At 42.8% G+C, this 14,152-nt stretch overlaps 1 protein-coding gene across 2 annotated transcripts in view; it reads right to left on the reverse strand.

Moving 5' to 3' along the window:
* The window catches only part of CCNYL1 (cyclin Y like 1), a 45,848-nt gene that overhangs the window by 4,609 nt on the left and 27,087 nt on the right, over positions 1-14,152 (reverse strand). The window contains exons 6-9 of one of the 2 annotated variants that reach the window (XM_032754739.2): positions 10,893-10,944; positions 9,242-9,361; positions 4,393-4,559; positions 493-655 (exon numbers count right to left, since the gene is read on the reverse strand). In XM_032754739.2, the coding sequence (XP_032610630.1) occupies positions 493-655; positions 4,393-4,559; positions 9,242-9,361; positions 10,893-10,944 (502 nt within the window). The remainder of the gene's footprint in view (positions 1-492; positions 656-4,392; positions 4,560-9,241; positions 9,362-10,892; positions 10,945-14,152) is intronic. The other variant, XM_032754741.2, reaches the window with a different exon arrangement.

Raw genomic sequence — 14,152 nt, forward strand, 5'->3', positions numbered from 1 at the left:
AAGTGCTGGGATTACAGGCGTAAGCCACCGTGCCTGGCCTGTGTGTGTATTTTTATAGTAGAGACAGGGTTTCACTACATTCGCCAGGCTGGTCTTGAACTCCCGACCTTAAGTGATCTGCCCACTTCAGCCTCCCAAAGTGCTGGGATTACAGAAATGAGCCACAGTGCCCAGCTAAAAAAATTATTCATGTATGGTTATGTGAAAGGGTAGAAGTTCAAAAGGAAATCTCATTAACAACAGATTAAATGTGATTTAAAATATTCTGAATTTTGGTCACAGAAGAGTTAATATGTATAATTTTTAAATAATGTTGATCCTTGTATAAACCATAAAAGACAGGAAATCTGATGCCAAAGGGCTAATAAGCTCTTCAGTGTTCGTTAATTTTAAAGCTTTCCATTTTCCTAATCACTACTTAATATGATTTAGTCACAGATGTTGGCTTTGGTGGCTGATGGAAAACCTCACTTAGTGACCTCATAGCCTTACCTCTAGGTTCTGTGCTCTTTCTTTGCTAAGAGGAGCAAATAGAAAATTCAGGTTGTTGTCATCTGCTAAGGAGCGAAGGTCAAAGTAGTATTTGGCATAAACACTGGCAGGAACATTAATATTAAACTGAAGAAGCTCCAGAAAATGCCTTTCCATTTCATTCCTGGAGGAGGAAGAACACAACAGAACCAGCACAGGACAATGTCAATCAACTGGGCTATCTTCAAAAATATTCTAAGCAACTAGAATGGCTCTAAACTCTGTTTTAAAATATAGGCTACCCAGATGTATTAACATACTAATGTTCACACAAGGTACAGTTACTTGTGGTCCCTTCTGCATCCCAGCACTCTGGAACTGGGATGAAGGTTGAAGGTTACGGCCTCTGATGCACTTGTGCTGCTGACTCGGGCCTCATTCTTCAGAGTTCCATTAGTGCAGCTGTACAATTCATACTTCACGCTCACTCACAAGGCCCCACTATAGTGATCAGATGAAAGGAATGATGTATGCTGTTTATTAGCTCTGAAGAACTTGCAGACATTTTCACCAGGCTGATAACAGGAAGGGGTTTATTGAAGTAGAGAAGCACCAACAAAAGGAGTGGGCATATCACCACGGCAACAAATGGATCCATCGAGAGCCACTGCTATTATCTCTGAGGGAGAAAAACTCTTGAGGCAAAAACAAGGATTCATCTCAAATAAATAAATAAGCAAGCTACATTACAGGGGAAGGGAATCCCCTCCCCCTGTCCCAGCGCATGAGGCTATGTCAGAGGGCATAATGCAAGTTTCTGCTCACTTTAATATTATGAAGGTGAGAAATTGTCACTATGACATGGTAAGGAGACTCTTTATACTCTGGAAGGCAGAAAGATCAAAGGTGGATGTCTTGGCTAGACTAAACCTATTTTATGATATGACTTATGGTAGGTCACCGGACTTAAAAACTCAGTGTTTCTTCTGAGTTGGGAATGAAACCCTGAGGTGCTCAGTATCTACCATCCTGGTCAGAACAGAATGTAGGAGTGAGCTGAATGCAGTGGGAGAGGAAAGGGCTGGGAGTAGTAGTCGGCTACATGACCACACAGCTGCCCTTGCCAAATGCTTAAGCAAATAAACATAAAACTAGAGAAAATCTTAACCACTTTCACAGTAATCCCTATAAGGAGTTAACTGTATAAAAATGATAAATACCTAAACAACCTATTTGGTTTCTTGGTTTTAAAGTTTTAATATTTTATCCACTGGCTAAGTCAACAAATGCTTGATGATCTCCTGTATGGAGAGCAGTTAATATGAGCAGAGATGTGGTTTTCTCATTTGCTGAGCTTAAAAACCCAACTGAACCTACTTCCAAAATTAATTTCCTGTTCACATGTCCATAAGCCTATAGAAATGTAAATCAGACGATGTTTTGATAATCAGCTAACCGGGACTTAATTTACTACAGCAATAAATGCACTTCACAATCCCTTTTATATTTTTTCCACTAATACATTTTAACTGTGTAGAAATATAGTACTTCATAGGATTAACACACGTATTAATAGAGGTTTAATCACTGAAGAAAAGCATTATGCCTACAGAATATGCATCTTCTAGGTATTTTGTTGTTTTTAAATGGCTAGGTGGCTGAATAGCATACCCTTTACAGGCACAGCAAACCGTCTGAATAGCAGCTGCTCAGTTTAACTTATTCTTTTAAAGGGAAATATATTCTAACAGGACATGTAGATGTTGAAAATTTTTAAGAAAAACCTGATAAACACCAATTTAAAATTGTTTCAGTTTAGACTCAAAATGAGACCACTACAAATCGTCAACAGCAGGAGGATGAGACAAATGTATATTAAACAGTTTGTTGAAATGCTTTCCAAAGATCATAAACAAAAGCAGCCTGTTTGTAGCATAGCTCCTGGTGCTTCCCTGGGCATACACAAACAGCACTATTTAGAACTGGTCTTCTTAGAGCTGGCCCCTGCCACCGCTGCTCCTGAAGCTTACATCTGTAGAAACCTGCACATTTCCTTGCATGTTCTCTGATACTGTATCTTGAACTACAGCCCCAGTCAGTTCCGTTGCAGGTTTTGAGAACATTTTAGCTGCCATCATGGTAGGGCTAAGTGTTCATAATAATAAATTTTGCTTCCTTCAAGAAACCAGTTTGCAGACTGATGACAGCAGTAATCAAAGTCACTTTAGTTTCTGCAATTTCCAAAAGTACTTCCATTTGTTTCAAATTCATTTGCTGTCACACCCTTTGCTAAAACAGCTACCAGCAATATCATTAGGGCTGTTCGGTAAACAGTAAAGTGGTCAACTTCACCAAAAGCCACTTCAACAGCTACCACAATTACTGGTTCCTTTTTAGTCACAAGTATCCTCACTTCAGTTGTGAATATATGGTATTGTAATTCTGAATGACAGTCATATGGAGTAATGGGCAAAGGCAATAAAAACAAACTCTTGCCACTGCCTGTCATGACCTTGATCTTCCTCCGCTGCTCAACATCATCAAGAGGTGCTCCTTCATGTTTTTCTAAATGCCACCCACAAAGCCATTCTCACTATCTGGTGGGCACCCTGAGAGCCTTTGCTGGAAATGCTTCCCTGGCTCACCCTGCCTACCAAGCTCCAAGGCCCTTCCCTTCACAGCCGTCACGAGGCCAGCCTGGAAGGAACCCTGATGAAGCTGCTGTTTCAGGGTCATATTGTTGCCATCTGTGAGGAACTCCATGATTCAGCAAGGATCCTTGCATTCTCATAGGTAACTCAAGGCCCCCAAAGTAGTGCTGTGGTTGTCCGAGTGCCCAGGGAGCCTCTCAAGTGTGGTGAGCATTGGGTGATGCCCCAGCAGTGCTTCTCAGACCGCCTGAGGGGAACGCTGGAGCTTCCTAACTCATGAGACCAATTTCTAAATACAAAAAACACTCCTAATGGGGAGGGGTCAGGGGCACAGGGATCTTCCTATCTCAAGGCTTCTGTAAAAACAGACCTTCAGATAAAATGTGGAAAGACTAGCAAAAGCAAATATACAATGTGTGACTCAGGTTGAAAATATGTAACTTCTCAATAGTCCAGAGGCCCTAAGACCTTAATAGTGGCCAAACAATTATTTCAAAGGCCAGACATATGCCCTTTAAGGGCTGTTTACACCCTACTGGTCACATGAAAAAATATAAAGGAATGAATGAATGAATGAAAAAGAGAAAGGAGCTTGAACTGGCAGATAACTTTTTAAAAGCCATAAAGAGGCCAGGCGCAGTGGTTCATGCCTGTAATCCCAGCTCTTTGGGAGACCGAGGCGGGCAGATCACAAGGTCAGGAGTTCAAGACCAGCCTGACCAACACAGTGAAACCTCGTCTCTACTAAAAATACAAAAATTAGCCAGGCGTGGTGGCGCGTGCCTGTAATCCCACTGTGATCTCAGCTACTCAGGAAGCTGAGGCAGGAGAATCGCTTGAACCTGGGAGATGGAGCTTGCAGTGAGCCGAGACTGCGTCACTGCACTCCAGCCTAGGCAACAGAGCAAGACTCCGTCTCAAAGAAAAAAATAAAAAAAAAAATAAAGATATGTACTGTGTTATGTTGTTCTGGTAGTATACTTGTAAGATTTTTGCCAAAACCACCCAAAAGATATTTTTCAATTTACCAAGCAGATTATTACACATCAAAACCTATCAAGTAATGATGGAAAATACGTAGTTTTTTTTTTTTTGAGACAGAGTCTTGCTCTGTTGTGAACTGTTATACTAAAGATAGACAGATATAGTCTTATGCCTATTTCCATTATCTGCATAATGTAACCTTTAAAAATATTCCTTAAATTGTTAACTTTATAGGAATAAGATACTGGAAAATGGTTAGAAGTTCACCAAAACCTTACAAACTCACATGTCCTCAACTGTAATGTCCTTGAGGATCTGGCAGTAGTCCACATTCCATACAGCCTGATCGTCCCAAACCTTGGAGGCAAGAAGAATGGCTCCCAGAACAATCCTTTTCCAGTTGGTGGGACAAATGTCGATTTCAGCATAAGTTAAAAGCCTTTCTAAGTAAACCTGTAAAATAGAGCACTGGTCTTTGATTTTAGTTCAGTTTAAATGCTTTGATAAGCTTTTTTTTTTTTTTTTTTTTGAGACGGAGTTTCGCTCTTGTTGCCCAGGCTATAGTGCAATGGTGCGATCTCGGCTCACAGAACCTCCGCCTCCCAGGTTCAAGCGATTCTCCTGCCTCGGCCTCCCGACTAGGTGGGATTACAGGCATGCGCCACCATGCCCGGCTAATTTTTGTATTTTTAGTAGAGAGGGGGTTTCAAACATGTTGGTCAGGTTAGTCTCGAACTCTTGATCTCAAGTGATCCACCCGATCCTCCCAAAGTGTCAGGATTACAGGTGTGAGCCACCGCGCCCAGCCCCGAAATGCTTTGATAAGAATTCATGACTAATTTCTTCTGTTTTTGACCAGAAAATAAGTGCCTTTTATTCTTATGTTCTACAGACACTTTGCTTAGTCAGCCAAAGCAAGACACTAAATCACAGTTGTAGGTCAGATATCTCTGCTGCCTACTCTGCCCATATACATTTCCCGCCCGATTTTGGTCACGGGAATGACTGGACAGCTCAGCAAAGGGCATCATCAAGAGAGGCACTCTTGACACTCGTACGAGTTTTCAATAAATACTGAGTGCCTACCAGGTACAATGTATCATACCTGGATGGTAGATAGTAATTTTACAGGTAGTTATATTATGCTCAAATATGTAAAACCCAAGTAATGCTGAGCACATTTTTACCTTCTTTTCATAGTAACTAACCCTTTTGTGGCACTAGCTTGAAGAACTGCTGGTCAAGAGAGCCACCCAGTGGCTGCTGTGCAGAGCAGCATGACAGGTCTTTAGGGCTGTAAAATATTCCCCATGTTCAGTGCCTCCACAAGGAACATAGATGGACAAAAGGATGTCTCTGGACCCCTGGTATTCCTCTAAACCTGCCAAGCAGTTTATGAGACAATTTCATGAATTATTTTACATCTACCAAACATCCTTCAAAGAATTGGGCAAAGTGAACAGCTGAGTAGATTTCAGAGGTAAGCTGTAATTTGCTGTTACCTCAAAGGGTTCTCTGTGGAAGAGTATGTGTATATGCTGTTTTAACTCTGTATCAAGACAAAAACAAATCTTTTTAGACTGGAGTGCAGTGATGCAATCTTGGCTCATGGCAACCTCTGCCCCCTGGGTTCAAGCGATTCTCCTGCCTCAGCCCCCCAAGTAGCTGAGCACCCGCCAGCACGCCTGGCTGATTTTTGTATTTTTAGTAGAGACAGGGTTTCACCACGTTGGCCAGGCTGGTCTCAAACTCCTGGCCTCAAGTGATCTGCCCACCTCAGCCTCCCAAAGTGCTGGGATTACAGATATGAGCCACTGCGCCAAGCCTGAAAAAAGTTCATTTTAACAGAGCTTATTTACTGTCTGAAGGTTATCAGACAGGCATATCAGATCTGGCAGTGTTCTCCAAACTCAACTGTGTTTTCAAAAATGGGTATTGAACATGATATGTTCTTAAGAGAGATTCTGTTCCCTTTCCCCCAAATTCTGCACTCTCAGTATCCTAAGAATGAACCTCTTTCACAGGGTTCAAATTTCAATGAGAATAATTAGACCACAGGGAAACAACATAGACAATCCCTCAACTTCCTGTTGCCTTTACGGGTAAGCTGGTGATGTGCTGATGCTCACTGATACCACTTGCCCTCCTGTGTCAGTGAGATTTCTTTTCTTCCCACTAAAGCCAACTCCATCAGTGCAGTTGATCCCATCCCACTTGTGCAGAACACTGCCCCACAACTGCATCTTTTTGAAGCCTTTCTCCTTCTCTGCCAGAGATTTTCCCCAATGTGTTTCCTTTGTTCCCATCCCCCTCCCGACAACTCCCCAGATGTGTCCTCTCATTTGCTCAGCATCATGTCCTGGTGTCAGCTTCTCATCTCCCATCTCTCCTTAACCCACTCCTGTTTGTCCCTTGCTGCTGTCACTCTCCTGAGACTCCTCTTGCCAAGGTCCCCAGAGCTCTTCATCCCACTGCTCCACTCCCCAAGTCTTCCCTAATATTGTACAGGGCATTTTCATTCACCTAGTTGCTGAGGCCAAATACCTACATTCAAGTTACCCCACACCAGACTGTGCACAATTCCTGCTATGTCCACCTTCACTGGTAGGCTGCTCGCTTTTGATTCTGAGCTGCCATTTGTCACTGCTCACCTGTATCACCCTAGTTGCTTCTTAACTCTCTTCTCTGCCTCTATTCTGCCAATTATGGTCTACTCTCTTCAAGCCATCAGCACAACCTCTTAAGAACACTTCACTCCCCTGCTCAAAATCTACCTAAAGTACCCATCAAATTGGAATAAAAACTTCTTCCTGGCCAGGCGCAGTGGCTCATACTTGTAATCCCAGCACTTCGGGAGGCGAAAGTAGGCGGATCACCTCAGGTCAGGAGTTCAAGACCAGCCTGGCCAACATGGCAAAGCCCCGTCTCTACTTAAAAAAAAAAAATTAGGCATGGTGATGGGCACTGGTAAGCCCAGGTACTCGGGAGGTCAAGGCAGGGAGAATTGCTTGAACCTGGGAGGTGGAGGTTGCAGTGAGCCAAGATTGAGCCACTGCACTCCAGCCTGGGTGACATAGCAAGACTCCGCGTCTCAAAAACAAAACAAAACAAAACAAAAAAAACCCTCCTGTGGGCTGCAAGCCAAAAGGCCCTGTGAGTTACATGTAGCATTGCCCATGTGACCTCACCTCCTCCACTCTTTCCAATTCACTCCAACCACACTGGACACCTTGCTGTTTGTTCCTTGAACACACAAACACACACAAAATGTTCCTGTCTAGTCTTGGCACTTGTCTGGCTGCCTGTAATGCCGGCACACCTTACCTTCCTGCTTTGATCAGGTCACTGCTCAAATGTCACCTCTAGAGAGGTTCTTCCTGATCATTCTATCTAAAATAGTGAGCCCCTCCTGTCACTCTGTATCCCTTTATGCTGCTTCACCTGCTACTTACCACTACCTGAAAAAATGTCTTCCTCACTAGAACATAGGCTCATAAAGGCAAGAACTTTGTTCAATCTGCCTCTCCTCTACTCTAGCATTTGTTAGCTCACGTCTGTAATCCCAACACGCTGGCAGGATTGCCTGAGGTCAGTTCTGAGACCAGCCTGGGCAACATAGCTCGACTCTAGTCCTACTAAAAAATTAAAACAAAACAAAAACAAAAACAAAAAACAAGAATAGTGGCACAGAGTAGGTACCTAGTGAATATTTACAGAATCAGAAACTTCTTGGCAGCATTTAACACTGGGACCACAGCCTCTCTTATCTTGAACTCTGTTCTTTTATTACCTTCTCCTGGATTTCCTCCTTCCACTCCCTCTGGGGGCTTGTCCCTCAAATGCTAACAGTCTTTAGAGATCTATCTTCTATCCACTTTGTTTTCTTTTTTTAGAGATGGGGGTCTTGCTATGTTGCCCGAGCTGGACTCAAACTATTGCATTCAAGTGATCCTCCCACCTCAGCCTCCCCAGCAACAGGGACTACAGGTGTGCACTACCATGCCTAGCTTCTCCACTTTCATTCTGGAACTTTTCTCTGTATTTGGACAGCTACTATAACTCTTCATTCCTTACCTCTAAGCTCAGATTCATGCTCCAGTCTAGTACATTCAAATGATTACTGGACACTGCCACTGCTACCTCACAGGCACATAGAGCTTAAACCATCTAAAATGAACTCCCCCTCTTCCCATACAGCTTTCCCTCCTGTATCACCTGTCTCTCTACATCTGGAAGCACCACTCCTGCTTCTCTACAGTATCTGCTAAGTGTTCCAAATGGCTTACAGCTCCATGAAAAGGCCTAAGTCTGATCCAGTACCCACTGAGGGGCTTCTATTCAAGTGCACAGAAGCCTTCTCTCCTAAATTCCAATTGGATGCTAAAGGAGTAGGTACTGACCTAAGTATTCTTTCCCACCAGGCCATGCAGTTGACCTTCCTCTATAGGTTTGCTGTGGGGAGGAGTAAAACAATCCTAACCACTTGAATAGGATTTATTATTCAATGATAAAATCTTACCATAGGAATTCTATATGGAGGACATAAAGTTAAGGACACAGCTATAGCTTAGTAAGCTAACCAGCAAAGCCTTTGACCAAGTATTACTGGTACCACATTGCTGGGCACCATCACAAGCAGGCACAAGAGGTAGGCAGAGATGATTAAAACTCATCATCCAAGGAACAAATAATTTAGGGCAATAGTTCTCAATCACAACACACATCGGAAATACCTGGGGAACAAAGCCTGGGACTTGGCTTAGACCTACACTGGAATCACTATCTGGCTCTGAACCACATGGTTTTGTTACCACTCCCCATCACCCCTAGCCCTGCCACCATGCCTTGTATGTGCACACACTGAATGTGTACATGTGCATTGATGGGTGGGGGGAGAAACCAGAAATCTCCCCGGCTGCCTTTTGTAGCAACTGTTCTGTGATGAGAAAAGCAATGGAAACATGTTCAACTATAATGATGATTAAACGCGAATGTACGTATTTACGTTCCTTTCATAAGTTTCTCTTAAAGTTCTGATGATAATTTCAGGAACCTATTTTTATTTGAAAAATAGGACCATACCCTGTGTACAAGACTAATTTCTAAAGACACTTTATAAATGAGAAATATCTTACCAAAGTTACTATTGCACATTCAGCTGTTAGCTGTGCAGCACTAAAAAGAGTACGAACAAATCTGTAAATAAATTTGTGCTCAGGATCATGCTTAAAGTATTCCTCTGGAACTTTTTCTCGCTGAAAGAAGAAAAGATGCAATGTTAGTATCCACTGAAGAAAAAAAATTTAAGTTTTTTTTTTTTTTTTTTTGAGACTGAGTTTCACTCTTATTGCCCAGGCTGGAGTGCAATGGCATGATCTTGGCTCACTGCAACCTCTACCCCCTAGGTTCAAGCGATTCTCCTGCCTCGGCCTCCTAAGTAGCTAGGATTACAGGCACGTGCCACCACACCCGGCTAATTTTTGTATTTTTAGTAGAGATGGGGTTTCAACATGTTGGTCAGGCCGGTCTCAAACTCCTGACCTCAATCCACCCGCCTCGGCCTCCCTAAGTGCTGAGATTACAGGCGTGAGACACCATGCCCAGCCTAAGTACTTTTTTTTTGGAGACCCAGTCTCGCTCTGTCGCCCAGGCTGGAGTGCAGTGGCACAATCTTGGCTCACTGCAACCTCCACCTCCCAGGTTCAAGTGATTCTCCTGCCTCAGCCTCCTGAGTAGCTGGGATTACAGGCGTGCACCACCATGTCTGGCTAATTTTTTGTATTTTTAACAGAGGTGGGGTTTCACCATGCTGGCCAGGCTGGTCTCAAACTCCTGACCTGGTGATCTGCCCGCCTTGGCCTCCCAAAGAGCTGGGATTACAGGTGTGAGCCACCATGCCCGGCCGGCCTAAGTACTCTTAAGACCAACAGTGTTGACATTTGAGCCCATGTACCCCTTAAAATAATTCTGGTTGAGTGACATGACTTTTAGTTTTTAAAATATAAACAATTGGATCTTAAAATATCATAATTATTCAATACTCATCACCATTTATCATTAAGGAAAAATACAGGCACAACTCAGAAAATTTTTATGTTCCTTTCCACTTTCTATCCACAGAATTCTATCACAATGTAAACTACGTGTAGGCTCGAAAGTCTTACTAATCGTATGTCAGGATTCTCTTAAATAAACTTTGAAAAAAAAATTTTTTGTTTCTTTTTTTTTTTTTTTTTTTTTTTGAGATGGAGTCTTACTCTGTTACCCAGGCTGGAGTGCAGTGGCACTATCTCGGCTCACTGCAAGCTCCACCTTCCGGGTTCACGCCATTCTCCTGCCTCAGCCTCCTGAGTAGCTGGGACTACAGGTGCCCGCCACTGTGCCCGGGTAATTTTTTGTATTTTTAGTAGAGACAGGGTTTCACTGTGTTAGCCAGGATGGTCTTGATCTCCTGACCTTGTGATCCGCCTGCCTCGGCCTCCCAAAGTGCAAAGATTGCAGGTGTGAGCCACCACGCCCGGCCTGAAAAAATATTTTTAGTTTCCTGTAACCATAAGGCTCAAAGGCTTCACTGTCCAAGACAATAGTCATTAGCCATGAGTGGCTATCATATACCTGAGGAAGTGAATTTTTAAATGTTTACACCATTTTAATTTAAATTTAAATTGTTTTCTAATTATCTTCATAGAGATCATGTATATTTGTTAGGACTATTTATAAATATCAGCATGAAATAAACACAACTCTATGAGAGAAAAATACTACCTCAAAAAAAGTGACACTTACTGTAAGTGGATGTGATCTCTCATCAAAAATATCCAGGGATCTATTTGCATCTCTATAAAATAAGAATATTCATTGAAGAAGTTAATTCAGGAATTGTTAATATCTGAGTAAAATGTCTGCTGGGGGTGACGGGAGATGCCTCCTGTTTCCTTTGGTGTTTGCTTCACCAAAGCAAAGAGTTGTACAAATTCTTCTCCTGGATCCCAGCCTTCAGAGGATTTTCTGACCTCTTTTTACTCAGCACATGAGGTTCTGTACTGTGAAGTCTTTTCTACAATGACGATTCAGAATTGCCTTTAAGTATTGGCCCTCCCTAACAGGCAATGGTAATAAAGTATATTTTCACTCTTCTAACCCCTCATTGGAACTCAAGAACATTTTACACAGCAGTAGTGGTGGGCAATAAAATCTTTAGAACTTTAATGACTATGAATGAGATTCTGACTTCCCAGGCTTTTCCTCTCTAGTTCTCTGTATTACATTCTTGACATGTATTTGTTTAAGTAGTTTGATGAGTTAAAAACCTTATTGCCTTTTTATTTTAAAAGAGACGAGTCTTTGATAATCTTTACAAGTTTATAAAACTAACACATTGTGCTCATTTAATAAAACCAGTGGTTCTCCAAGTGTGGTCTGTGGACTTCTGGAGACCCTCCAGATCCTTTTCCAAGAGGTCCTTGAGGTCAAAACTGTTCTTATAAGAATACTTATTCAACCTGAGAAAGCTGATTGAAAATTTAGAAATAAAAATAATTTAAAAAAAAGAATACTAAGCTATTGCTTGCTTTTTGACTGTTTGACATTTGTAATGAGTGTATAACAGCAAAAGTGGGTAATCTGCTAGCTTCTCAGCATGAATCAAGGCAGTGCTACCAAATTATACTAGTAGTCATGCTACTCTTTACTGCCTCTTGCAGTTTAAGAAAAACACCTGCTTCACTCATGAATATCCTTGCTGAGGCAGTAAAAATTAATGGTATTATTAAATCTTGACCTTTCTTTTCACTATTCTGGAGTAAGCAGAAAGTTCACATAAAGTAATTCTGCATACCGAGGTATAGTTGTGTTAAAGAAAAGCACTTGTGATTTAATTGTGAGCTAAACGAGCCATTGTTTTTCACAGAATATCATTTTTACTTGAAAGTACAACTATCATTCTCAAAAATGAAACAAGTGGCCAGGTGTGGTGGCTCATGCCTATAATCCCAGCACTTTGGGAGGCTGAGGCGGTTGGATCACTTGAGATCAGGAGTTCGAGACCAGCCTGGCCAACAGGGTGAAACCCCATCTCTACTAATACAAAAATTAGCCAGGCATGGTGACAGGTGCCCGTAGTCCCGGCTACTCAGGAGGCTGAGGCAGGAGAATCACTTGAACCCGGAAGGCAGAGGTTACAGTGAGCGAAGATGGCACCAGTGCACTCCAGCCTGGGCAACAGAGTGAGACTCTGTCTCAAAAGATAAATAAATAAAAAGTTTTAAAAAAATGAAGTGAGCCTGTCACTTCAAGAAAATAACACTATTGGCCGGGCGCGGTGGCTCACGCTTGTAATCCCAGCACTTTGGGAGGCCGAGGCGGGCGGATCACGAGGTCAGGAGATCGAGACCACGGTGAAACCCCGTCTCTACTAAAAATACAAAAAATTAGCCGGGCGCAGTGGCGGGCGCCTGTAGTCCCAGCTACTCGGAGAGGCTGAGGCAGGAGAATGGCGTGAACCCGGGAGGCGGAGCTTGCAGTGAGCCGAGATTGTGCCACTGCACTCTAGCCTGGGCGACAGAGCGAGACTCCGTCTCAAAAAAAAAAAAAAAAAAAAGAAAATAACACTATTTGTTGCAATGATAAAATTCAAGCTTTCAAACTAAAAATCAGGATTTGGAGAAACTTGTACCTTATTATGTGAGTTTAACAGCTTCTCAATACTTAAAAGATTTTTTAATACAACTGGTGGTGATACTAACAAAAGTGAGCTTTTGACACTGTCAAGAAATGTGAAACAGGCTGGGCGTGGTGGCTCACGCCTGTAATCCTAGCACTTTGGGAGGCTGAGGTGTGCGGATTGCCTGAGCTCAGGAATTCGAGACCAGCCTGGGCAACATGGTGAAACCCTGTCTCTAGTAAAAATACAAAAAATTAGCTGGGTATGGTGGTGTGTACTTGTAATCTCAGCTACTTGGGAGGTTGAGACAGGAGAATCGCTTGAACCCAGGAGGTGGAGGTTGCAGTGAGCTGAGATTGCACCACTGCACTCCAGCCTGGGTGACAGAACGAGACTCTGTCTCAAAAAAAGAAAAAAAAAAAAGAAAAAAGAAATGTGAACCAATATTTTCCATATAACCAATGCATAATATTAGAAAACCAAGTAAGGGGAAATGATACATTTATTGTACAAGACAGATGGGTGAGTACTAATAAAAAATTCATTGATACACAAAATTCCACTGTAACCATTTTAAGAAACTAGCACTTGTGGAGTTGTTGGGTAGTATTAAAGAATACTGGCTGGGTATGGTGGCTCATGCCTGTAATCCCAGCACTTTGGGAGGCTGAGGCGGGTGGATCACCTGAGGTCAGGAGTTCAATACCACCCTGGTCAACATGGCAAAACTCCATCTCTACTAAAAATACAAAAATTAGCCAGGCATGGTGGCATGCGCCTGTAACCCCACCTACTCGGGAGCCCGAGGCAGGAGAATCGCTTGAACTTGGGAAGTGGAGGTTGCATTGAGCCGAGATCGTGCCACTGCACTCCAGCCTGGGCAACAGACAAGACTCCGTCTCAAAAAAAACAAATAAATAAAAATAAACTAAAAAATACAGAATACCAGCCGGGCGCGGTGGCTCAAGCCTGTAATCCCAGCACTTTGGGAGGCTGAGGCGGGCGGATCACGAGGTCAGGAGATCGAGACCATCCTGGCTAACACGGTGAAACCCTGTCTCTACTAAAAACACAAAAAATTAGCCGGGCGTGTTGGCGGGCGCCTGTATTCCCAGCTACTCGGGAGGCTGAGGCAGGAGAATGGTGTGAACCCAGGAGGTGGAGGTTGCGGTGAGCCGAGATCGTGCCACTGCATTCCAGCCTGGGGGACAGAGAAAGACTCCGTCTCAAAAAAAAAAAAAAAAATACAGAATACCCACAACCATCTGAAAGCTTTAAAAATATACCTTTTACCAACTATATACTTGCATGAGGCTAGGTCATCTTCTTATCACTTCTTCAAAACAAATTACAGCTCACTACCAGGGTGCACCATTAGCCATGT

The sequence above is a fragment of the Hylobates moloch genome, unplaced genomic scaffold (genome assembly GCF_009828535.3).
Source record: "Hylobates moloch isolate HMO894 unplaced genomic scaffold, HMol_V3 SCAFFOLD_1, whole genome shotgun sequence".
Lineage (NCBI taxonomy): Eukaryota > Metazoa > Chordata > Mammalia > Primates > Hylobatidae > Hylobates > Hylobates moloch.